General features: G+C 47.1%; 1 protein-coding gene across 2 annotated transcripts in view; it reads left to right on the forward strand.

Annotated features, from left to right (window-relative positions):
* The window catches only part of GALNT10 (polypeptide N-acetylgalactosaminyltransferase 10), a 229680-nt gene that overhangs the window by 167446 nt on the left and 34767 nt on the right, over positions 1-27467 (forward strand). For both annotated transcript variants that reach the window (XM_086412570.1, XM_086412571.1), the window contains exons 5-7: positions 16245-16430; positions 21044-21227; positions 25864-25981. In XM_086412570.1, the coding sequence (XP_086268696.1) occupies positions 16245-16430; positions 21044-21227; positions 25864-25981 (488 nt within the window). The remainder of the gene's footprint in view (positions 1-16244; positions 16431-21043; positions 21228-25863; positions 25982-27467) is intronic.

Raw genomic sequence — 27467 nt, forward strand, 5'->3', positions numbered from 1 at the left:
TCACTTTCACTATACAGTACTCTATTATGAAGTGTGAAATAGCAGTACGTCTAAAGAAAACAGTGTATATACCTTACTTTAAAAAATACTTTGTTACTAAAAAATGCTAACCATCATCTGAGTCTTGTGAGTCATATTAGCAACAGCAAAGATCACTGATCATAGATCTCCATTACAAACATGAAAAGTGAAAAAGTTTGAAATATTGCAAGAATTACCAAATAGTGACACAGAGACACGAGGTGAAAAAATGTTGTTGGGAAAATGATAGATAGACTTGCTTGACATAGAGTTGCCAACAAACCTTCAATATCTTTGAAGCTCAATACAGCAAAGTGCAATAAAATGAGCTTTGCCTGTAAACCTAACAAATTAAGCCACCAGACCAAGAGGCCACTGATTGTAAGGAATAGTCAAAAGAGATGGATTAAGGCTGGAATTCACAACACTAGCTGTGTGATCATGGGCAGTGACAGACCCTTCTTGAGTCTCAGTTTCCGCATCTGTCAGATAGGATTAACCCTCATAGGGTGGCTGTCAAGAATGTGTGTGGGATGAAGCCAGCCAAGTACCTGGGACAGTGCCTGGCGCCTGGCAGGTGGAAGCCTGAGTCTGCTGCCCTGGGGCTTCTGGCTTCTGCTCAGGGGCTCACTCTGTTTCCACTCTGAATGGAGAGCCCCTGGAAGTGTCCATGTGTGCAAAAATATTAGGAAGGGCTTTAGGTTTTACTGAGCACTTGATGGACGAGGCAGAGGAGGGAGATTTACATCAGATGCCATAGCCACCCACATACAACTCTTGTCATTGTATTGTTTAGTTGTGAAGTCGTGTTGAACACTTTTGCAGCCCCATGGACTGTAGCCAGCCAGCGCCTCCGTCTGTGGGATTTCCCAGGCAAGAATACTAGAATGAGGTTGCCATTTCCTTCTCCAGGGGATCTTCCTGACCCAGGGATCAAACACAGGTCTGCTGCATTGCGGCCAGATTCTTTCCCACTGAGCCACCTGGGAAGCACACAGCTCTCATTAGACATCCCTTTTCTCCCACAGCCTCTGGTCCACACCACTGGGATGCTTTGCTCTCACTCTTCCCACCACACAACACCCAGGCTCACTGATTCCCTTTTCCTCCTCCCGAAGGTTCTGCCCAGAAATGTATTTTGTTACTGGAACATGCCCATGCACCTTTCACCCAACTTCTCTACCTCTCTTGCACACTGCCACTTATAGCTTACACACATGCCTCCCCAAAGTGAACTCTCCCCCCTCCCCAGGTATGCCATGGTGCTGACTTTTCCAGAAATATATGTATGTCAGGGGAAGATTTGCTTCTGGGGATTGGAACTCCATCAAAAGTTATCCAGTGTTATAGGAAATCACATCAATAGCAATGCAACTTGTGGTACCTAAGTTGCCAGCCCATAGACCTGTACTGGTCTTATAATGTGAACCAATATGTGTTCAGTAAATGACACTCAGAACTGCAAGCACTTGGCTACTTCACTGTCTTCTTGTAGCCATTCCAGATATTTACATATTGAAACACATGTTACTTTATTATTTCTTCTCTGTATCACAGTTGGGGGATCATACAGAATTTTCCCCATTTAAGTGTTAAACACATTGTGTTATTTATGAATTTTACTTTAGGATATTAAAGGGGGGCATACAGAACAACTGTCACCTAAAGGGACACAGAGTAGGAGAGGGTTGAAACCCCTGAATCAGAAGGTGAGTCAGCCCAGTGTCGGCACCATGTTGCTTTTGATAGTTTGGGCCCAGTTCCCATAAATCTTCTGTGTCCTTGATCTTTTTAGCTGCTCAAGGCAGTAGGCCCATAGAATGCAAAAGCCCCATGCGTGCATCTGCCTAGAAGCTCTTAGGGTGAGAGGAAAGACACCTAAAATGTGCTCTCCAAAGTTTTTGGTAGAAGGAAGTTGGCCATTTGGGAGTAGTGACTTTCTCCAGCCATATGGTGTTCCAGAGATCTCAAATCAATGCACAGGAATTCCAGTAATGACCTACTGAAGTAAGCTATGCAGTAACTGTCCTGCTTATAGAACTGGACCCTCAGTACATTTTTATACATTCTTAGAAGTGTAATAACAATAACAACAATGTGGTCTTTTACAAAGAGCACTAGCCTCAGGGGTCAGGGGCCAGGGCCAAGGACCTCAGGGTCAAGTGGTGCATCTTCTTCTAACACTGTAGATTCCAGATGGTGCGCAGAGCCAGGGTTTCTCACACTGTGGTAGACTCATTGGAGAGTCATGAAATCACTTTGAGGGGTCATGACCAGCTTCTTTTCTTTTACTTTATTTTTTGGCAGTGCTGGGTCTTCATTGCTGCGTGGGGGCTTTCTCCAGTTGCAGACAGAGGGGACTGCTCTCTGGTTGCTGTGCATGGGCTTCTCATCACAGTGGCTTCTCTCTGCAGAGCACATGCTACAGGGTGAGCAGTCTCAGTGGTTGCAGCTCGCAGACTCTAGAGTGTGTGGGTTTCAGTAACTGCGGCACGTGGGCTCGGTATTTGCATCTCATGGGTTGTAGAGCCGCAGGCTCAGTAGTTGTGGCACATGGGCCTAGCTGCCCCACAGTGTGTGGGATCTTCTTGGACCAGGAACTGAATCCATGTCCCCTGCATTGGCAGGCAGACTTCCAACCACTAGTCCATCAGGGAAGTCACATGACCTGCTTTTTAGCAAAAGTGAAATATAAGAGGATAGAAGAGAAGAAAACATCTCACATCACACCTTGTGTTTCAGTTATGTGTATGTGTACCAGGTCTTGGTATAAAATGTGCTTCTCTTTATGGGTCGTAGTCAAAATATTTGAAGCCACTGCTCCCTGACATAGGGAATCAGAATCTCTGAGGCTGTCCAGGCAGCTGTGTGAAAACCGTTCCTCTAGGAATTCTTTGGACTGTAGTTTGAGAAGCCTTGCCATGAGCCTCTCAGGAGGTGTAATCATTTGTCAGATCTTTCTCACTTAAAGGTGAGAGGAGGGTCAGGGCAGGAGGGGAAGGGGAGGCCCAGCCAGGTGGGGACCACTGTGAGTCTATGGAGGAGAACAAGAGGACACCCATCCCCTCCACAGTTTTGCTCAGGCCAGGAAATAGTTTTGGATCCCTTGGAGGGTTTTCGTTTTTCAGTTATTCCAACAGGAAACATAGGCTTCTGTTTCTAATCATTTGGAGACCCTAAAACATCATCCTTTGGTATCCATGGGAAGATTGGTTAGAGGACCAACATCACCACCACCACCCCTGCTCAGATACCAAACCCGTGGACGCTCGAGTCTTTTATATAAAATGGCACAGTATTTGCATATAACCTTTATGCATCTGAATACTTTAAATCATTTCTAGGTTACTTACAATGCCTAATACAGGGTAATGCTATGTAAATAGTTGCCAGCACACAACAGATTCAAGTTTTGCTTTTCAGAACTTTCTGGATTTTTTTTTCTGAGTATTTTCAATCCATGGATGGTTCCATCCCCAGATGCAGAAACCACAGATACAGGGGGTAACTGTATGGTTACAATCACCTAGGTTTATTTCCCTGGGGTCACCATCTGCATTGTTAGATAATTGTCTCAAATGTTTACATGTATCAGAATCACTTGGAGAGCTTGTTAAAAGTCCAAATCAACAGGCCCCACCCATCTGATTCAGATGGTCTGGAGTGAGGTCTAAGAATTGGCACTTCAAATAAGCTTCCAGATGCTGCTGCAACCGTCTGGGGATCACACTTTGAGAATCACCCTGTTAGATCAGCAGAAAGGAATGTGCCTGGCAGAGTTCCTGACACACAGCAGGAGTACAGTAAATGCTCTCTTGATTAAACTGAGCTAGGGACTTCCCTGTCAGTCCAGTGGTTAAGACTTCATGCCCCCACTGCAGGGAGTGTGAGTTCGATCCCGGTCAGGAAACAGATCCTGCATGCTATGCAGTGCAGCCAGTAAATAAACAAGTAAACGGAATTGAATTCTTTCTGTAAGAAAGGTCTTGACTAAGGGAGGGTTGCTTCACTACTTTTAGCTGTGCAGGAATGGCTGGTTGGCAGTGAATTGTAAGATTTTTAAATGTGTGAATTGTATGGTATGTGAATTATATCTCAATAAAGCTATTATCAAGAAGCAGAGGAGGAAGGGGAAAAGAAAGAAATGATTGTTTTTGTTTTTTCAAAAACACACATCAAAAGTAACTGTTATGCCTTAGAGTGTGTTATAAAAGACCTGTGTCAAAGGAGAATAAAAAAGGCCTTCTAGCTGAATTTGGAGGACCCTTTCTGCTCTGCCACTCTCTGAACTTCCTCCAAGGACTCTGGGCCAGAAAAAGTATGTTGCTCCTGAAGGGCTCATCTGCTTTCCTTTTCCAAACAATAAATGATGCTTCAATGCCTATACATTTCCCCTACAAAAACCTATCCTGGTGCAAACATAGCTTTCCTTCCTGACCTCTCTTTTTAATTTTCTTGCTGTTTATATTTACTTGTCTGAAAGTTTTCCAAGTAAGTGAAAGCCTGGGGGTAGACGATAGGGTGGAGGCTGTGGAATTGGAAACGTATCAAACCAGTCAGTCCTGAAGGAAATCAACCCTGAATATTCATTGGAAAGACGGATGCTGAAGCTGAAGCTCCAATAGTCTGGCCACCTGATGTGAAGAGCCAGCTCATTGGAAAAGACCCTGATTCTGGGAAAGATTGAGGGCAGGAGGAGAAGAGGGCAACAGAGGATGAGATGGTTGGATGGCATCACCAACTCAATAGACATAAGTTTGAGCAAACTCTAGGAGATGGTGAAGGACAGGGAAGCCTGGCATGCTGCAGTCCATGAGGTTGCAAAGAGTCAGACACGACTGAGCAATGAACAACAACCACCACCACCACCCACCTGGCAGAACAGAGAGACCAGGGACTTGGCAGGGTGGCATCGCTTCATATGGTTAATAATGCCAGCTTTTGGATTAGAAACACCTGGTCTGATTCCTGGCTGTTACCTACTAGTGTCTGGACATAGATTGGCCCAGAACTTTTCTGAGCCTGTTTCCCCTTCTGTAGCTCACAGGGCCTACCTTACAGAGTGGTTATAAGAATGAAATGAGACAGTGTGTATAGGTAACAGCACTTAACACTGGACCTAGGCACACAGTAAGCACCAAGCAGAAACCATGGCAGTGACGGCGATGATAAAGATGAGGCCCTAACTCACGTTAACAATTGACCTTTGGCTAGAACCACCTGAGTATCAAAACAGCACACAGGGAGATGATTTTGCCTGCGGGGAGCCCTTCCCTATTCCAGATGGATTGGCACTGCCTTAAAATACAGTGTCGAAGACTTAAAAGTGAATAAACCCATCTTGAAAGCAGATGAGCTATGACACTTGAATAGCCAGAAGCGCAGCAGATCTGAGACATGACCCAGAACACCTCGAAGTCCCAGAAGCCAGGCCAAGTGTAGGGAAGGCAGCCTCTCTCGCTGCGGCCTCTGCGCTATTGACAGCTCCGCCGAGGCCGGAGAACCAGCGGTGACACAGAGGTTTGTCTGATGCATGACATGCTCCGTACTTTCCCCAGCCCCTTCCTCTTCCTCCTCGTCCTCCTCTCTTCCATCTTCTCCTCCTCCTTTGGGGCCCAACCCGCAGGGCCCTGTCCCACGGGCTTGGCGTCCTGCCAGCACTGGGGAAACACCAAGCTCCTTTATCTTTGGTCCCCTCAGGAGTCTCTGCAGGGCTTGATATACCAGAGATTGAAGCTCTGGATTCTACTTGGGAATTAATTTGATTACACACAGGAGTGCAGCAAAGATTCCTGAACAAAGTAAAACTGGATTTGAGTCCCATCTTCACCACGTACATGGCTGGATGTGTAACCTTGGACCAGAGACGTCTTCTAAACTTGACTAACTTCATCTTGAAATGAGGATGATGAACCGTGACCTGCTTCCTTCACAGGGAAATCAAATCAGATCAAATCAAATCAAATGAAACGATGGAAGAGGAAAGCATGTGGATTCAGCAGGGATTTGCAGATGCCTCTGGCCTCGCACCAGGCACGAAGGCCACACTGGCAAGCAGAGCTCGCTCCTCTGCCACCTAGAGTGGGGGGAGGCAGAGTCAGTCAGTGCACGGGAGGGAGCCATGACCTGAGCTCAGCAGCGGGAAGAGCAAGGTTCAGGGCTCTGGGCCCATCTGCCCTCAGGATCTGCCCTTGTCTAGGAGGTCAGGAAGGGCTTTAGTGAGGAGGTGTGACCCAAGATCTGAAGGATGAACAGGAGTTAATGAGGGGAATATGTGAAGAGGCTTGTACGTCAGCGATCCAGGCAGAAGGACTGGTTTGGACATAGACACTCAGGCAGAAGGGGTCATCATGGGGTCTTTGGACGCCGAAAGAAGGTGACATGTTGGGGGCTGTGAGGAAGGGGAGGATGAGGCTAGAGAGGGGACAGGATCAGCCACACACAGCCTGTCATCCTTGGGAAGGATTTGGGACCTTCTCCCGAGAGCCAGGGGGAGCCATGGAAGGATTTTAAGCAAGAGAGTGCAAGGGTGCCAAAGGGCCATCTACCTCTTTTCCCAGAGGCCACATGACTGCTGCGTGTAGACTAAAGACAGACAGGGGGACAGGGGGACAGCAGTCGTGACTACTTCCGTTGGCCACGGAGCACAGCCGTCCAGACAAGGGACAGCAGTGGCCTGGATTGTGGCCATGTTCTTGCTGTGTGTCACTGTTTCGATGCCAGTGTGTGAGACCTCAGCCTTCTGTCTCCATGTCCTCAGGCTGTAGCAACAAGGCACCACAGACCAGGCAGCTTAAAACAACACGAGCTTAATCCCTCACAGTCCTGGAGGCTAGAAGTCTGAGATCACGGTGTCGGGGGGCCACACTCTCTCTCAGCAGGTTCTCACAGAGGATCCCTCCTTGCCTCTGCCTAGCTTCCAGTGTTGCCAGCAACCCTTGGAGTTTCTTGGCATATAGATGCATCACTCCAGCCTATGCCTCTGTGATCCCATGGCCTTCTCCTTGTGTGTCCAAATTTCCTTCTTGTAAAGGATACCAGCCATCGGATGAGGGCCTGCCATAAACCTATATGACCTCATCTCAACTTAATTACATCTGCAAAGATACTATTAGGTCATATTCATAGGTTACTAGGGTTTAGGACTCCAGCATATCTTTTGGGGGTCAGCACTCAGCAACTTCTCGTGCACAGCTTGCCAGATAGAACCATCCTCAGTCATAAGTGCCCTTCAGAGCAGACAGGAGGGAGAGGCTCCATTCAACCCAGGAGCCAGGAGGACTCCTGCTCCCAGGGAAACACGTGCGTTTCCAGGTGGGATACACAGGGAGGACAGAGGGAGCACAGGCCCTGGGTTCTGGTCATCACTCAGGCCTCAGCCGTCAAGAGATGTCAGGCAAGGCCTCCACTTTCCTGAGCCTTGGTTTCTTCTCGTTACCAGAATTGATGATACCTGCCCTGCCATGCTCGCCTTGTGATGGCTTTGGGGAGCCCGATGAGATGACCAGCCTGTATTTTGTGAGAAAATACTGTGTGCCCAGCACTGAGATACTCACTGGGTGTGTTCCTAGGAAAGGGACAGCTAGTCCAGAGGAAGCTGTACTATCCTTTCCTGTTAACCATCCCTCTACACAACTGCTGCCTTTCCCCCTCTGAGAGCACAATGGGTATAAGCACAGACTCCATCAGCACCAGTATCATCCAGTGGGTGGGGTGGGGATGAAGCAAGAGAGGCCAGAAGTGACAGTTCCAGAAGCTGAGTGATGGGTTCTTGGGGCTTCTTTTTTCTGTTCTACTTTTTAAAATATGTTTGCAATGGTACTTAATTTTTTAAAAAGTTCAACAAGGAAGCCTACATACAGACTCTCGAACCAGATTGCCCAGGTTAAAATCTGAGACCTGCCACTTACTGTGTAGACCCGGGCAAAGTTACTAAACCTGTCAGCACCCATGAGTCCTCATCAGTAAAACAGGGATACTAGCCACGACCTGCCTTGTAGAGTGTTTGTGAAGATTCCATGAGTAAATACATGCAGGGGGCTTGGGTTGGTGCCTGGCAAGGTGCATACTAAACATGTGGGGATCATTAGTTACAGAAATAATGGTCCCAAAGGTCATTGTGTTGCTGATCGAAAGTCATCACCTTCAAGGGATCACACCATCAGCCTTGCAAATCCTCTAACTCAGCGGGGCGGTCCCCAAACTTTTTAGCACCAGGGACCAGTTTTGTGGAAGACAGTTTTTCCACAGACCAGGGTCAGAGTGGCAGGGTGATGGTTTGGGGATGATTCTCATAAGGAACACGCAACCTCAATCCCTCGCATGTGAGGCTCACAGTAGGATTTGAGCTCCTATGAGAATCTAATGCCACCACCACTGATCTGACAGGAGACAGAGCTCAGGCCGTAATGCGAGCGAGGGGGACTAGCTGTAAATATAGATGAAGCTTCACTTACTCACCCACTACTTACCTCCCACTGTGTGGCCTGGTTCCTAGCAGGCCATGGACTGGTGCTGGGGTTTGTGGAACCCTGTTTTAGCTCATACCTGCCACTTGGACTCTGTCTTGGTTTGGGTTTCCTGAAGCATATCGTGAGATGGGCTGTGAGTGCAAGTGGTTAATTTGAGAGAGGCTTTCAGGAAACACCAGCAAGAGAGCAGGGAAGTGAGAAGAGGAAGTGGGAGGCAGCTAGGAAGGGCGCCTATGACAGGCACCAAGACTGGCAACCACGGTGACCCCACAGGGAGCCTACACAGAGCACATGCTCAGAGTTATCCCACCTGAGGGGCGAGGGGGCTGGGGTGGTTGTCTACACACACTGTGGTCCTTGGCTGAGGTACACCATGTAGGCATAGAACCCCAGGCAGCATCAAGTGCCGGCAGGTGGGAGGCAGGCAGGGAGAGAACAAAATGCTGAAGAGGTATGGGCAAAGCACGCAGAACCCACTTGTGGGCACTCTGACCCATGCTCTGCAAACACTTGCTGAAGGCCTTGCACTGATGGGGGCTCACCTTAGGATCAACCTCACCCCTTGTTGGATAGCTCTGACTTATCCTTATATTAGGAATTGTTGTTCAGTCACTCAGTCGTGTCCGACTCTTTGCAAGCCCATGGACAGCAGCACGCCAGGCTTCCCTGTCCTTCACCATCTCCCAGAGTTTGCTCAAATTCATGTCCATTGAGTTGGTAATGCCATCTAACCATCTCATCCTCTGTTATACCCTTCTCCTGCCTTCAGTCTTTCCCAGCATCAGGGTCTTTTCTAGTGAGTTGGCTCTTCACATCAGATGGCCGAAGTACTGAAGCTTCAGCTTCAGCATCTGTCCTTCCAATGAGTATTCAGGGTTGATTTCCTTTAGGATTGATAATAAGGGCAAACGCAATTCTGTTTTGCTTTCCAATCAGAGCAGCCCCTGGAATGGGCACGGTGCTTCTGTGGTACAGGGCAGCTGCCACCTTGCTGCTTCAGGCCAGACATCTCTCAGCCCTGGCATTTTCACACTGAGCCACGATCTGGCCTCAGAGTCTTTCTTAACACTGCTTTAGCTACCCATTACAAACCTATGAGTACAGGCATTTCCGTGACGCCTGTTTGCCATCCTTGCCCTAGGGTTTATGAAACTGGGGGGAGCCAGAGAGTGGAAGACTCACTATATGATTCTGGGCAAGGCATTTAACTTGTCCTAGCTGTTCCTCTCTGCGTAGAACAGAGGAGTTAACAGAATGGAGGCAGAGATGGGCTTTGATGTGGCTGGAAGAGCCAGCTCTCTTACAGTCAGGGGTGGGTTTTAGATCTTGGCCTCATCATTTATAAACTGTGTTCTTTGGGTAGGTCACACCACCCATTCTGAGCCTCACGGTGTCTTTTCATACAAGACAGGACCGTAGTATCCCCATTTGTAGTGGTGTTGTAAGCAACGGAGATTATATATAGAGAGAGAGCTCCATGTGTGAGCAGAGCCTCAGTAATTGTTCCCTGTAATTGTTATCATCATAACTATCATCATCCTCATCTAAAGTCCCTTCCAGCTCGAAAATTCTATGACTTTATGAGATGTCCTCATCCAAGAAGACGGCATGGTAAAATAAGGCAACAGTCCTGATTTTGTGTAAATGTTCTTTCTAATACGGACAGGAGGAACATAATTGCCCCTAAATAATTGCACCGACTTTGCCACAAGCTGTCAGAAGGCCTTAATTGGTCCATCTGTAATGACTGCGGCCATCTGCGTGCAGGGTGATTTAGCGGTGGGTCTCTGCCGGAGCGGGGCCCTCATGATTAGAGCCGGACGGGGCCATATATCTCCCTCTGATGGGAGTAGTGGTGTGTGGTATAGAAGATTAGCTCATCCTCATGTTAACGACCGACCAGTTGAACCTAGCCAAGAAGAAGCGCTGGTCACAAGACAATGACTATGGATTTTTTTTTTTTTTTAAGGTAGTGTTCCTGCCCTAACAGCAGCCTATCTGGAGCGTGATCGTGCCTCTTGCTATCATGTCTCGCTTCCCAAGAAAGTCTCTTTTGGAAAGATTTAGTCCCTCGATTAGGGCGAATTGATTTCTGCTCTCTACAGAGCCACTGTTCCAAAGAGAAGTGGGGAAGGGCAGGAGGAGCCATATTAATCTTTGTGAGCAAGCGAGAGGCGACCTGGAGTGTTTTTCAGCCTTGCAGCCTGGGGTTGTATCTGGAGTTAATCTTTCCTCTGTGTATCTTTTAATTGTTCCGACTTGCGAGGTGCCAGACAACACAGCACAAAACACACCTCATCTCTAGTCCTTACGTTTCTGAAGACTTAAATCAAGTGTTTCCCCAAGTGCACCAGCACGAAAGTGATTTTAAGTGGTACCTAAGATGATCTCAGGTGGCTCCGAGACTTTGCATTAAGTAACGTTGACTCATAAGGAGAGTACATTTTCTCTCTTCAGATCTCTCTTTCATTTCCTCTGATTACCTCCAATGGAAGGTCTCGGCTGGTTACCCTTATCTCCCTTCTTTAAAAAGAGGGAATCGAGATCTGGCTGAAACCTAGTAACATTACTTTATCCTTATTACTTTGGCTTTTTTAATTCATTAGCTCTTTATCACAAATGGTACTGATTTTCCACTTATAGTGTTTAATGTTTCCTTTTAAAATAAAATTAATTAAGTAAAATTATTAGCTTGAAAAAAAGTGAGTTGATTTAAAAAAGAAAATCTTAAGGAAGTTGTTGTAAGGTAGGTGGAAGTGGCAAAAATCATGCAGGTAATATGATGATGAGAGATTGGGAAAACACAGCTAGAGAGGGGGAAAGCCTCCTGTTTCTACGGGGAACCAAGCAGTTTCCTGGCTGTATTACCTGGGGCAAGTTTCTAAGCTTCTCTAAGGATCAGTTTTCTCATCTGTCAGATGGGAAGACTTGTGATGCAGAGTCAGTTCAGTTCAGTTCAGTCACTCAGTCGTGTCCAACTCTTTGAGACCCCATGAACCGCAGCACACCAGGCCTGCCTGTCCATCACCAACTCCCGGAGTCCACCCAAACCCATGTCCATTGAGTCAGTGATGCCATCCAACCATATCATCCTCTTTTGTTCCCTTCTTCTCCTGCCCCCAATCCCTCCCAGCATCAGGGTCTTTTCAAATGAGTCAGCTCTTTGGATCAGGTGGCCAAAGTATGGGAGTTTCAGCTTCAGCATCAGTCCTTCCAAAGAAATCCCAGGGCTGATCTCCTTCAAAATGGACTGGTTGGATCTCCTTGCAGTCCAAGGGACCCTCAAGAGTCTTCTCCAACACCACAGTTCAAAAGCATCAAGTCTTCGGCGCTCAGCCTTCTTCACAGTCCAACTCACATCCATACATGACCACTGGAAAAACCATAGCCTTGACTAGACGGACCTTTGTTGGCAAAGTAATGTCTCTGCTTTTGAATATGCTATCTAGGTTGGTCATAACTTTCCTTCCAATGAGTAAGTGTCTTTTAATTTCATGGCTGCAATCACCATCTGCAGTGATTTTGGAGCCCAGAAAAATAAAGTCTGACACTGTTTCCACTGCTTCCCCATCTATTTGCCATGAAGTGATGGGACCGATGCCATGATCTTCGTTTTCTGAATGTTGAGCTTTAAGCCAACTTTTTCACTCTCCACTTTCACTTTCATCAAGAGGCTTTTTCATTCTTCTTCACTTTCTGCCATAAGGGTAGTGTCATCTGCATATCTGAGGTTATTGATATTTCTCCCGGCAATCTTGATTCCAGCTTGTGCTTCCTCCAGCCCAGCATTTCTCATGATGTACTCTGCATATAAGTTAAATAAGCAGGGTGACAATATACAGCCTTGATGTACTCCTTTTCCTATTTGGAACCAGTCTGTTGTTCCATGTCCAGTTCTAACTGTTGCTTCCTGACCTGCATACAAATTTCTCAAGAGGCAGATCAGGTGGTCTAGTATGTCCATCTCTTTTCAGAATTTTCCACAGTTTATTGTGATCCACACAGTCAAAGGCTTTGGCATAGTCAATAAAGCAGAAATAGATGTTTTTCTGGAACTCTCTTGCTTTTTCGATAATCCAGAGGATGTTGGCAATTTGATCTCTGGTTCCTCTGCCTCTTCTAAAACCAGCTTGAACACCTGGAAGTTCACGATTCACATAGTGCTGAAGCCTGGCTTGGAGAATTTTAAGCATTACTTTACTAGCATGTGAGATGCGTGCAAATGTGTGGTAGTTTGAACATTCTTTGGCATTGCCTTCCTTTGGGATGAGAATGAAAACTAACCTTTCCCAGTCCTGTGGCCACTGCTGTGTTTTCCAAATTTGCTGGCATATTGAGTGCAGCACTTTCACAGCATCGATGCAGACTACGAGTTTATGAATCAAGGGAGATAAAATATGTGAAGCTTCTTCGCAAATCATAATTTGCCTTCCCAGTGAAAACTATTCATTTTTATACAGGGTTATAAAAATCAAAGGCTCAGAGGGTTTTGGATCAAGCAGTTAAGGGGCCCTGGCTTTACTGTTAACTGTGGCACCTTCCCTTCTTTGGACTTAATTTCTGTCTATAAAATGAAGAGACTGAACTACTCCAGTGCTCTCTAGGCTGGCTGTGCATCAGAATTATCTGTGGGTCAAGTAAAACCAAAGATCCTGATGCTTCCTTCAGTCTCCCAGATCACAGGAGGATCCAGGCAACTGTATTTACAGTCAGCTCACAGGTGATCTGGCCACATCCCCTAAATCAGGGGGACCTGTCCAGCTCTAAGCCCTGGTGGAGTGAATTAAGAGCAAGAATGTCTGACTTTCTTACTCCAGCATACTCTTTTTTAAGGTTCATTCATATTATTGCCATAGCTCATTCTTCTTTATTGCTGAATAGTATTTTCCCTGAATGGATATACTACATTTGATTTATCTGTTCTTCGGTTGATGTGTATTTGGATGATTTGATTTTCACTTTGGGGATATTATGAATATTGCTGCTATGAACATTAGCGTACAACTTTTCGTGTGGATATATATGTTTTGGCTTTTATTTTAATTTTTAACTATTTATTTATTTTTGGCTGCACTGGGTCTTTGTTGCTGCACGTGGGCTTTCTCTAGTTGTGGTGAGCAGGATCTACTCTCTAGTTGCCGTGCATGAGCTTCTCACTGCGGTGGCTTCTCTTGTAGCGGAGCACGGGCTCTAGGGCACACGGGCTTCAGTAGTTGTGGCTCATGGGCTTAGTTCCATGGCCTATGAAATCTTCCTGGACCAGGGATCAAACCCATGTCCCCTGCATTGGCAGGCAGATCGTTAACCATCGGGCCACCAGGGAAGTCCAATATATATTTTCATTTCTCTTGGAAATATACCTAGGAGTAGAATTGCTGGGTTATATGGTAACTGTGTTCAATTGTTTGAGGAACTGCCAGACCGTTTTCCAAAGTGGCCACACCATTTTATTACACTCCCATAGACAGTATATGAAAATTCTTATTTCTCTACATCCTTGTCAATACTTGTTATTATCTTCCTTTTTCATCATAGCCATCCTAGTGGATGTGAAGTATTAATAGTATTTCATTAAGATTTTGATTTATATTTCCCTGGTGACTAATGATGTTGAGCATCTTTTCGTGTGTTTGGCCATTTCTGTATCTTTTTTCAAGAAGTACCTGTTCATATATCCTTTGCCCATTTTTAAAAATTGAGGTAAAATCCACATAATGTAAGGTTAACCATATTAAAATATGTAATACTCATGTTAAAGTACATGATTCATTGGCATTTAGCATATTCATAATGTTGTGCAACCATCACCTTTATCTAGTTTCAAAATATTTTTGTCACCCCCCAAAGGAAACCCCATACTTATTAAGTAGTTCCCCTCCACTCCAGTTCACGGTAATCACTGATCTGCTTTCCAGGTCTGGATTTACCTAATCTGGACTTTCGTACAAGTGGAATGCTATAAAATGTGATTTTTTGTGTCTGGCCTCCTTTACTTAATACAGTGATTTCTAGGTTCGTGCATGTTGTGGCATGTATCAGCACTTCATTTCTTGTTATATGGATATATTCCACCTTTGTTTGCCTATCTGTGAAATAATGGAAATTGGGGTTATTGTCACCATTTGGCTGTTGTGAACAATGTTGTTGTGAATGTTCAAGTAATCAGTAGATTTTTAGCTGTGCTGGATTCCTTGATCCCTTGCATTTCCATAAATTTTTGTATCAGCTTGTCAATTGTCAATTTCTGCAAAGAAGCCAGCTATGATTTTTGATCACATTGAATTTGTAGATCAACATAGGAGGTATTGCCATCTTAACAACATTAGGTCATCTGATCCATGAACATTGACTATTTTTCCATTTATTTTGATTGTTCATTTCTTTCAACAATGTTTTGTAGTTTTCAGAGTATACAGTTTGTACTTACTTTGTTAAATTTTAAGTGGTATTTTTACCATTTTAATTGCATTTTCAAATTGCTAGCAAGTAAGCTAGCCTATAGAAATACAGTTGATTTTTAAATGCTGACCTGTATCCTGAAATCTTTCTAAGTTTACCTGTTCTAGTTTTTTGTAGATTTCTGAAGATTTTCTGTGTAAACAATCATTTCATCTATAGTCTTTCCAATCTTTATGCCTTTTCTTTGTCTTACCAATTGCACTGACTAGGAATTCTAGAATAGTGCTTAAGTAGAAAGAAAATGGAAAGCCTTTCTCCTGATCACAGGAGCAAAGCATTCAATATTTCACCATTAAATATGATATAAACTATAGGTTTTTTGTAGCCATACTAGTTTTCATAAAGGGGCCTAACCCTAATTAAAATCAAAAGACACTAATGTTAAAGCTGGCATTTTTAGTAGAAAGAGAATGTCTTTGAGATTTATTTATAACAGCTTTTCTAGGCATGGGCCAGAAGCCAGCCTACATTAGAATAAGCAAAAAGAGGAATTGGTTGTCATATGTAATAAGAACAACTAGGAGTCTATCTGCTTCAGGCACAGGGAGATCTGGAGAATCAAAATGTTATCAGGATAATGTCTCTCTTCATCTCTTCACTGTCTTTTTACTTGTTGACTTCAGTCTCAGCAGATCCTCCCAGCATCTCTCATCACCTCATTTTGCTAAAGATGTCAGAAGCAGCTCCAGACTTAGAGCCAACCAACCTAGTAACTCTAGTAAGAAAAATGGGCCTCATTGTTCAATAGTTCGGAAAAAAAAGTTCTCAGGATTCATTGTTTGGACCAACTCAGGTCACATGTCCATCCCTGAACCAATCACTGTGGTCAAGGGAATGGAATGCCCTGATTGGCCAGGCCCAAGCCACACGCTCCACCTGCTGGGAACTAGGAGATGAGGTCAAACCCACCCAAGTCTGGAGGACTGAGAATAGGAGGGAAAAGGTAGTTTACCCCAAAAAAGAATCAAAGTATTGTTGCCAGGAAAATGAGGGAATGGGTCCAAGCCAGACATAAATCACAGCTGCTAACTCTGTCATACAGAAGTTCTCTCTGTGTTGCAAGTCTGGCACTAACACTGGCCCTCTTTAAACTTCAGTTTCCCCCTTTGCAGTACACAGGTGGTGCTTCCTGCCCTTGTTGGCCCCATCTGAGAGACCCAGTAAGACAGTGTACCAGAAATCTGTCTAAACTGTAAAGTGCAGTGCACACGTAAAGAAGGGGGTCACAAGAATGATTACTCAGCAATTGTTCTTACCCACCTATCCATCTTTTCTCTACTCTCTGTCTTGCAGAACACCTGAAGAAACCACTTGAAGACTACATGGCCCTTTTCCCCAGCGTGAGGATTCTCCGAACCAAGAAACGGGAAGGACTGATCAGGACCCGAATGCTGGGAGCCTCAGCTGCAACTGGGGATGTCATCACATTCTTGGACTCACACTGTGAAGCCAATGTCAACTGGCTCCCCCCCTTGCTAGGTAAGGGAGGCTTGCAAGGTGAAGTAGGCAGCCTGGAGTGTGCCAGTGGCCACCGGCCCCACCTTTTGCAGGGAGTCACCTACCGGGCTTCCCTTGCCTGCCTGAGATGCACCCAGCACTGTGCTGGGTGCCACGAGGGTGTCAGATCTTCAGGGGTGCTCAAAGTGACCTTACGAATCCATGCAGTCCTGCCCCTTCATTTTACAGAGGAGGAAGCTGGGACTTTGATAGGGGAAGTGACTTGCCCAGTGTCATAAAGCACGTTAGTGTTAGTGATATGACTGCTTCTCCCAAGTTACTTCAGGTGTTATTGGAAAGCAAGCCAAGACTGCCTACTTACAAGAACTAAATCTTAGCAGTAGGCATCTTGATTTGATGATGTAAGGGACATCATCGAATCAACTCAGAACAGTGGTTGTTCATTGCATTGCTACTGTGAGCCAAAAAAGCTGTAAGCTTTATCTCCAGGCCTCACAAAACCACACCAGGTCCAAAGTATCCCTTTTTTATATTAGAAGAGACTGAAGTTCTGAGATAATGAGTGACTCGCTAGTTCCCTTGGGCAAAAAGTGTCAAAGTCCCCATCTGTCTGACTCCAGAGTGTATCCTCTTTCAGGATTCCATACTGTCTGCCTAAGTTCATTTGCTCCTCAGGGAGTTTCTGACAGCTGTCAGGGAAGAGGTCCAGACAGGGGCAGCGTGATCCAAGAGTCCATTCACGCACCCTTGTGGGCAGGAGGGAGACCTGAAGCCAGGCTGCCAGGCAGTGAGGTGCCTCATGGCTGGTTGAAGAACCAGATCTGAATCCAGAGGTACTGAGCTTTGAGGAAGGCAGTAAGCTGCTCCCAATAGGTAGATGCTGAAGAGGAAATCCCCTAGTGGGGCTGGTGGTCAGGTGAGGAACAGGGATGGAGGCAGATTGGGGAACATCTGTCAGTCCAGAGAGAAAAGTGAAAGCCTCAATTATAGAAGAGTATGGGAATTCCCTGGTGGTTCAGTGGCTAAGGCCTTTACACTCCCAATGCAAGGGACCCGGGTTCAATCCCTGCCCAAGTCAGGGAACTAGATCCTACATGCTAAAATTAAAAGCTCCTGAGTGCCAAGTCCTGCATGCAATAACTAAAACCAGGTGCAGCCAAATAAATAAATAAAATTAATTTGCAGGGCAGCAGCGGAGACGCAGACATAGACACAGACTTGTGGAGCCAGTGGGGGAGGGAGAGGGCGGGGCGAATGGAGAGAGCAGCCTTGGCACGTACACCCTCCCATAGGCAACACGAACAGCCGGTGGGGATTACTGTATGACACGGGGAGCTCAACCCAGTGCTCTGTGACAGCCTAGACAAGGGAAAAGAAAAAAAATGGAGGGATATGCTCTCCATTAGAGAAAGCATAGAGAGCAAGGAGGACTCAAGATTAGGGCAAGCTTGAGCATGTATCAGAATCACCTAGAAGATTTGGTAAAACACAGAGTGCTGGGCCCGGCTCCAGAGTTGTTGGTTCGGGAGGTCGGGGTGGGGCCTGAGAAGCTGCATTCCTGACAACCCCTGGGTGATGCCAGTGCTGCTGGTCCAGGGACTACACTTCAGGGAGCACTATTTAGGCCCCCATGCAGAAGTGAGGACAGAAAGCAAATCCTACACCGATTAATGGGATAACCCAGCATATTTGTTTCCTAACACAGATCAACATGAAACTTTAGTATGAGATTATATGCTTCTGGCCCCAAGGGTCCAGGATCCCACTGGGTTAAGACATAACCCAGATTTTTCTGGTAAACTCTTTATTTCATTAAACCCAGAGGTCTAGATCTGCCTCTCATGACTGAAAGAGAACAAAAAAGGAAAAAAAAAACAAACCTCATTCTAAATACCCTAATTTATAGTCCTGAAGGAACATCCCATTTGGTGGGTCATTCAGTGACTCATAAAGAGAATGGAGTGGTAGGCACGATGCTGAGCTTGTGGTCCAAATAGCCTTAACTCTGTTTCTATGGAAATATATGAGGGTAATTTTCATAATCTACAGGCATACATGGAAGAAATACTCTTCCTCTTTTTTTCCTTTTTCCAATAGAAATGTGAACCAGTGGTGTAGATGTAAAAGTCTGTCCCTGCTAATATGAACAGCTGATATAGCCCACCTTGGCTTTTGTATCTGAAGCCATAAACATGCACAGTTCACTCTGCCTTCTTTGGAGAGTAGGCATTTCTGAGCCTGAGAAGGATTTAGCCCTCCCTTCCCCAAAGGCAAGCCACTCTTGATCATCATTTTCTTCATTTCTATCATCACCATCATCAGCAGCATCATGCCTCTGCAAGTCCCTTATCTTTTTAGGCCACAGCTATGTTTGAAGGTGACAGTTATATGGTAAAGGACACAGGCCAGGCATTATTATCCACGTACAGCAAATGAGAAAACTGAAGGGCAGAAAGAATGAGGCTCCTGCTTCTGAGCTGCTCTCAGCAATCCTGGGCACAGAGGGCAATCCTGGGCACAGAGGATGTCAGCAGAGAAGGGGTCACCTGCTGGGCTAAGCCTCTTGGCCATATCATCCTGCTTGTTCTTCACAGAGACCCCACGTGGTAGGTGCTATCTTCCTCCGTTCTGTCAGCCAGGAAACCGGGGTTCAGAGGCACTAGATAACCTTTCCCAAGGTTATACTGTTCATAGGTGGCAAAACCAGGGTTTGGGCACCCTATCTCCAGGTGAGAACTGCACCATGGAATGCTGCCTGTCTGATGCCGCCGCCTTGACCTCACACTTCCCACAATGAGCCGGCATCCAGCAGAGCCTTGTTTTCTCAACCCACACCCTCCCTGGAAGGGAGGTCCCTCGCACAGCCATGAAGAATTAGGAAGGGAAGTGAAAGTCACTCAGTCGTGTATAACTCTTTGCGACCCCATGGGCTATGCAGTCCATGGAATTCTGCCAGCCAGAATACTAGAGGGGGTAGCCTTTCCCTTCTCCAGGGGATCTTCCCAACCCAGGGATTTCACCCAGGTCTCCTGCATTGTAGACAAATTCTTAACCAGCTGAGCTACAAGGGAAGCCCAAGAATACTAGAGTGGGTAGGCTTTCCCTTCCCCAGCGGATCTTCCAGACCCAGGAATTGAACTGGGGTCTCCTGCGTTGCAGGTGGATTCTTTACCAACTGAGCTATCAGGGAAGCCCTGTTAGGGAGAAAGAGCCCTTCCCTAGATCTTTCCCCAAGAAGATTCTTCAGCTTCCTTAAAAATTCCTAGGGAGCCTTCCACAGGGCAGATCCAAGCTCCACCCCAGGAGATCCTGACTCAGCGGGCCTGGGGCAGGCCAGCCCTGGGGGGTTGGGGGAAAACACTTAAACACACCCTGCGTGCTTCTGACACTGTTGGTTCCAGATCTATTCGTGGGGACACAGTGTCAAAAGCACCATTTTTCAAACTTTTATGACCGTGTGCCACAGTTAGAAATACACTGGGGATCTGTCAGTCCATTACACAAATGCACACACTGATGCAGTATGACTGAAATATTTCCAAAACAGTGCTTTCCCTCACCACCTAGAATGCACCCTGATATTCAGTGATTCAATGTTTGACCCACCTATGGATTGTGTATTGCAGTTTAGAAAGACAAAACTTCCGCTTTCTCTCCTGGAAGAAAAATCCACTGTATAACTCAGTGAGTGAAGCTTGGGCCCTGGGCAGCTTCCAGCCTACCCTGGCCCTACCAAACTCCCCATTCCAAGCCTTGAACTTGATCCCTGGCCTAAGCAGCAAGGCAGCCCAGCACAGCCCACTTGCCCCGCATAGCAGATCGTCTGCCCCAGTCACTGGCTATCGTCAGGGCTTCTTGGCAGAAGGCTCACTGGAGGGCAGACAGTGAATTTTGTAGAGTCTGCGTCTTTCTGGCTTGAAAGGGACTTAGAGCCATTTTGAGGTTAAGACCCCCATTTGCCACCTTGGATCGCCTTGCAGGCAGAATTCCTGCATGGCCAAGGTCCACCAGGCCCTACTTGTCCTGAGGAGCTCATGGGATAGTCCTCTCACTCATCATCAGTTCCGACTGTTGGGAGAGGGGAACTGGCCTTTCTCGCAAGGACCATTTGTCCTCTGACGGCAGCCAGGAGGGGTTGAGGAGCTTCAGGGACAGGCGGTCTGCCATGAGGGGTAAGTGCTGGGGTGCCTGGATGCTGGGCCACAAGTCAAGAATCAGAATGGGGAGCCTGGCAGGGCCAGAACAGGGTCCTTCCCAGAAAGAAATTAATCTCTTTCCATAACAGTGCTGAGTATGATAGGAACCTGTGCTAAACATCTTCAAACGTTAACTGTATCCAATACTCCTGCGACCAGAGCCTCTTCTCCCCATTTCACAGAGGAGCACACTGAGGCTCGGAATGTTATTTGTGTTGCTGATCCAAGAACCCATCGTGGATGGCAGGATGGGCTGGGAGCCCTGGTCCATCTTACCTAAAGCTTGCACTCTTTCATCCTCATGGAGTCTCAAACTCAAGAATTCAGAGAAATCACCCAGGAAACATGTTAGAAATGTGAATAAGTTACAGAGCAGGATTATGCAGGTAGCTGCTTTCCCATCTAGCCTCCCTAACAGGCATCTCTTGGCTTCTTCAGACCGCATCGCTCGGAACCGCAAGACCATCGTGTGCCCAATGATCGATGTGATTGACCACGATGACTTCCGGTACGAGACGCAGGCGGGGGATGCCATGCGGGGCGCCTTTGACTGGGAGATGTACTATAAGCGGATCCCCATCCCTCCAGAACTACAGAAAACTGACCCCAGCGACCCATTTGAGTAAGTATCAGTTACCCAGGCCAGCCCCAGTGGCTGACCCCAGGGACCCCTCCTAATGCACACAGAACTCAGGATCGCCACCTCCCCCAAAAGTCCAGTGTAGGGGGGTGGGGCAGACCTCCCCAACCAGAAGCACAATCCCTCCCAGCTTGTCACAGAGCTTTGGCTCATGGACCACCAAGCTGGTCACTTCTTTGCCTACCCCAAGACTGGCAGCGGGGGCGGCAAGCCTGGCGCCCAGTTGTAGTCGTCACCGTCCCCGCTGTCATTGTCATTGTCACCACCATGTTGGTGTTTTCAGTCGCTAAGCTGCGTCTGACTCTTCGTGACCCCATGGACTGCAGCATACCAGGCTTCCCTGTCATTCACCATCTCCCGGAGTTCAAACTCATATCTGTTGAGTCGGTGATGCCATCCAACCATCTTATCCTCTGTCACCCCTTTCTCCTCCTGCCCTCAATCTTTTCCAGCATCAGTCTATTCCAATGACTTGACTCTTCTCATCAGGTGGCCAAAGTATTGGAGTTTCAGCTCCAGCATCTGTCCTTCCAATGAATGTTCAGGGTTGATTTCCTTTAGGATTGACTAGTTTGATCTCTTGCAGTTCAAAGGACTCTCGAGAGTCTTCTCCAGCACCACAAGTCACCACCATTTACCACACATTTTCTAAGTGCCAGTGCAGTGCTGAGCACACTACACACTGATCCTTTTAACCCCAACAGCCATGTGTAGTAAAAACTATCATCCGTGTTTTCCATGTGGGGACACCAGGGCTCCACGAGGAGCCTGTCCAGGTCCCACAGCTGTGAAGGGGCAAAGGCTTAATGCCATGCAGGTCTGACTGCCCCTGGAGCCAGCTTTCCCATCCATCCTCTTGGAAGTATCAGGGAAGTAATAGTTTGTCCCCCAGTGGAAGACTGGGAGCACGGGACTAGACCCATCACATCCTGGAATGTGAGCACTGGAGGGAACCAACAGGTCATGGGCTCCAAGCCCTTGCAGAAGAGAAGACTCGGGTCCCAGGACAGGGAAGGCTTCCCTGGGCACACCATGGGCTAGCAGCTGAGCCTGTCCCTGTCTGGTCCCCCGAGCTCCAGAAGGGTCTTTCTGACTGAGGGAGTCAGTCAGCTTACCATCCCAGCTGTCACATGAGCCCCTCCAGCTCTCCTGCCAGAGTTGTGGGAAGATCTCTGGGCGTGAAGCCAAAGTCCAGCCTTTCCTGCTGGATTAGTTTGCTGATCAGTTTCCTAATTATCACTGCAGTAATAACTTACCACATCTTACTGGTTCATCAAAACAGCACAGATTCATTCTCTTCAAGTTCTGGTGGTCAGAAGTCTGAAAGGGTCCTCCTGGACTAAATCACAGCGTCGCTGGGCTGTATTTCCTTGAGATGCTCCAGGAAGGGACCCGTTCTCATGCCCTTTCCAGCTCCCAGAGGCTGCTCTAGAGAACACCTGGATGCTGGGAAACATTGAAGGCAAAAATAAATAAATCTTTAAAAAATCCAATTTATAAAAAGGAGGAGGAGAAAGAAGTGTGAGGAGGAAGACGACGAGAAAGAGGAAGAAGGAGAAGAAGAACCACCACTACCCGGGCTGTCCCCGAGTCCAGTAGCACCAGAGTCTCTGGGTGGGGATCCAGCCATCCACTGGGTGATGCTGACACGTGGACACAGTTGAGCACCACTGGCCCAGATGCTTCCCAAGGGACACTCCATCCTTTGTACCCTCCGATTCCTTCCATAAATCTCTCTTCTGTATGAGTTTTGTCCTAGGGTACAAAGAAATCCTGGTCATTTTCTGCACTCCTCCCTACGGTGCCCAGCAAGTGGGCACGCCACAGGCACAGTGCCATGTCATGATATTTGAAAGACACTGGCTCCGGTGGCAGCTCATCCACTTACAAACTACATGCCCTTGAACAGAGTATAGAGCATTTCTGAATTTCAAATTTCTCCTTGTGAAAAGAGAGCTAGTAATAGGGCTTTGTGAGAGCTGGAGATAGTGTTGGTGAGATGAGTGGCACCCACTGGACGCTTAGGACTGTTGTAATTATGACTGTTGAACATGGCAGGAAACAGACCAGGCTGGAGAAGAGGCCTCCCTCTGGAGGCAAAACCCTTGAGCATCCAAAATGCCTCACAGCTAATATCCTGCCTTTTCCACAGCCCCTGCTGCTGGCATCCACCCAAACTGATATTTTTGTGCAGTCTTAGGATGGATTTTCCATGAAGCACTGAGTCAGAACCACTCTCTGCCCCTCCAGGCATTACGGCTCCAGCCAGAAAAACCCAAACTCCACAACCTTCATAAGACAGAAGAAAGCTGACACTAATAACACCTTACTTTCCTACAAGACTGAATGCTTTCAAAATTATAGCAGCAGTGTGAGCTAGGGAGAGTAGCTGTACGTCCTTGTGTAGATGGGGAAACGGGCTCAGAGAGGTTAAGTCAGTGCTGCCCTGGAGAAATACAGTGCGACTCACATATGTGCTTCTCAGTGTCCTCAAAGCCACATTTAAAAAAGATAAGGAGAAGCAGATAAAATTCATTTTACTACTCCCATTTTATTTAACCCAGTATGTTTAAAATGTTCTTATTTTAACATGTGACCAACACTTTGAAATTATTAATGAGATCTTTTCTGTTCTTTTTCTTCATATTAAGTCTGGGAACTCCAGTGTGTATCTCACACTGCCAGCACCTCCCAGTTCAGACCGGCCACACTTCGAGTGTCAGTAGCCACGTGTGGCCCCCATACTGGGCAGCGCAGGATTCTGGGGTTACACTCTCTGTCCCAGGTCCCACCGTGGGTTAGGGAGAGCTGCAGTTGGACTGAGGATTTCCTTGTTTCTGACCCCAAGTCCTGTTCACTCATCGCCTACTTCTGGATTGTTCCTTCCCAAGAGGAAGCAGTGTATTATAGCTACATGGGGTGTGGCCGCAGCACAGATTGGAAGCTCAGATCCCAGAGGTGCTGCTTGGTAGCTGTGGAGCCTTGAGCACGTCACCTGTCAGGACTCTGGTTTCTGCGTGCATAAAATGGGGTAATGATAACAGGGCCTCCTGAGGTCAATGGGAGGAATAAATTCATTTTAGTAATAAATTAGTTCAGTGCAGCAGTGGGCAGACCCGAGCCCTAGAAGGATCCAGGGAATCCCTCCTGAGGGTCCCCTCATGTGCTGTCCAGGCCTGTCTGCTGCAGGAAGCCTGGCGAGGCAGGTGGGGCACTTCAGTGCTTTCCTAATCAGTCCACTTCCCTGAGCGTGCGGTTCCCAAGGCCAGGAGGGTTGTGGAGGCTGCTCCTGCAATGGATTTTCTTTATGTATGTGCATGCCAGGCCACTCAGTCATGTCTGACTCTTAGCGAGCCCATGGACTGTAGCCTCCCAGGCCCCTCCGTCCATGGGATTTTCCAGACAAGAATACTGTAGTGGTTGCCATTTCCTTCTCCAGGGGATCTTCTTGACCCAAAGATTGAAGCCATGTCTCCTATATTGGCAGGCAGATTCTTTACCACTGTGCCACCTGGGAAACCCAGTTTTCTTTTTTTTTTGAGGGTTTGAAGTTGGAGCCAGACATGAGCACAACCACTCAGAGAGGTTTTCATGCAGTAAATGCTGGTAGCCCCTCCCAGGGGAACTGGGGGAGGCCACACCCCATGCATGATTGACCATCTCAGTTCCTGGGCTCATGGTTTCCCTCCCTTCTCTCCCCCAGCTCCACTTTGTCCATACCCACTTCAAATGCCACCCCTCTGAGTACTCTTCCTCAACTCTTGCCCCAGCCTCTCTCCTCACCCCCAAAATATGTAGGCAGAGGTGCCCTCCTTTCCTGTAGTGCTGGTTGCACCTCCAGAGGCCCTCGTTACACCCAACCTGCCTTCTGCACCCTCCCATCCTGAGGTGGCCACCCTGCTACACTGACATCCCCTGCAGATTCAGCCTGACCCCGATTGACCTCCAGATTCTTCCAGCCTCTGCTCCTCAGCTGGCACTCAATGAATGAACTAATGAGTGAATGAATGAGTGGAGGAATCTCATCCCAGTTTAACTGCAAGAACAAGGACTGTGGCTTCTTTTCTAAACTCTCAGCAGAAAAGCATGCCCATGCTGGGCTTGGAAAGTAAGAATCATCAAATCATCTCATCCAAAAACACAGAACCTAAGCTCCATCCCCCAGAGATTGTTGTGTAGGTCTGGGGTCAGACCCAGGAAGCTGTGTGTGTTTTCATCTCTCTCAGGCATTCTATAGCCTAGACAGGCTTAGAAAGACCTAATCCAAACCATTTAACCAGTGGGAGAACTGGAGATAGAGAGAGAGACATGGAGATATATAGAAATATGATGGAGCTACAAGGCCCACAGAGGGAAAACACTATGATTCCATTCCACAAGTATTCTTAGGTGTTAACCATGTGAAGGAGTCTGAGGTCCACTGGTTAAAACACAGCATTTATGAAGAAGGAAGAAAGCCAGGGGCTGCACTCAGAAGGGCTTTGGATTCCCTGCTGGACACGAGGGCTATGTTGATGGAGCAGTGGGAAACGGCATCCCTGGGGAAACAGCAGCATCCAAGAGCGGGATACACACCACCAGGACGTCTGCTCTTCACACCACCTTCTTCTTCCCGCAGGTCTCCCGTGATGGCCGGTGGACTGTTCGCCGTGGATCGGAAGTGGTTCTGGGAGCTGGGTGGGTATGACCCAGGCTTGGAGATCTGGGGAGGGGAGCAGTACGAGATCTCATTCAAGGTAAGCCAGCCCCTGGAAAAACCCCCAATCCTGGCAGGTTGCCTGCCTAGCAGTGTCTGAGCCTGGGGAGACTGTGGAGGCTTCAGGTTCTGCAGCCCATCTGCTCAATGTTTGCATCATCCCTTCTTAGATGATAGTTTAGAATAGGACAGCCCTCACTTCACTGAAGAGATGGTGTGTCTCCCATTGAGACGGCCAGCACACCAGCAGAGGGGAAGAGAGAGCCAGTTGAGCAGGACACATAGGCTGGTGGGAAGCTCTGCTCGAGAACTATCCCCCGGCCTCACAGAGGCCAACTTGTCCTTAGTGGTTTCTGGTCACATGTCTCAAGTTTTGCCTTTGTGCCTGTCCCTGCTGGAGTTGGATATACAGAAACCAGGGGCTAAGAGCTCGAGTTGTGGCATCAGAAAAGCCTGGGCTCCAATCCCAGCATCACTACTCAGAAGCAGTGTGACTTTGGGCAAGTTAGATTACCTCTCTGAGCTTTCTTTCCTCATCTAAGAGGATAATAAGACTACCTACCTTACAGAACTTTTGTGAAGATTAAATTAGATAATATCTAGAAAATGGTTAGCACCCAACCTGGGGACACAGCCACCAATTAATAACTGGTAGAAATAATTAAAGAGTTGGAGAATAAATATTTACTATAACCTATTACAGCAATCCATGGGCTGTAGAATCTCTGATAACGGTAGTAAAGGAGACAATGGTTACTAGTTAACTACCCAAACTTCTGAGGCCAACTTCTGCCCCTTTTTGTTGGATTTTTGTATTGATCTCAAGTGAAGAATGAAGGCTTTGTCCATCGGTAGGGAAGACTATCGTGTCTCGTGCCCCTGTGTCGGCTAGGGCCTGCTTCTAACACACCTGGAACCCTTGGTAAGATATATCCCCAGCCCATGAGGAATGACCAGCAGCATTACTGGGCTGAGTCCTGTGAACGCACAACCCTGATTCCACCGAGTCTAGCATCTACTTCCTAGGCAAAGGACCATTGTCACACACACAACAATTAAGGTTTTGGTGCTAGGGTTAGATTGCCTAGGTCAGATTGTAGCTCTGCTGCTTTGTACCAACTGTGTGATCTTGGACAAAGAGTCCTTATCCATCTGAACCTCAGTTTCTACTTCCATAAAATGGGTATAGTGACCCTCTAATCTTCACAGGGTTGTTGAGAGGATTAAATAAGACCATTCTTGTTAGGTGCTTCTCAGTAAATATCCTAAAATAATGAAATAATAAATAATGAAAAATTATTTTCATTATTGTCATTGTCACTGCCACTGGGTGAGCAGTTCAGAACTGGGGGACATTAATTCTTCGGCCACCTGATGCAAAGAACTGACTCATTGGAAAAGACTCTGCTACCGGGAAAGATTGAAGGCAGGAAGAGAAGGGGATGACAGAGGATGAGATGGTTGGATGGCATCACCGACTCAATGGACATGAGTTTGAGTAAGCTATGGGAGTTGGTGATGGACAG

Source organism: Bos grunniens, chromosome 7, assembly GCF_055505025.1.
Source record: "Bos grunniens cultivar Pamir isolate PY7600 chromosome 7, Bosgru_T2T1.0, whole genome shotgun sequence".
Classification (NCBI taxonomy): Eukaryota; Metazoa; Chordata; class Mammalia; order Artiodactyla; family Bovidae; genus Bos; species Bos grunniens.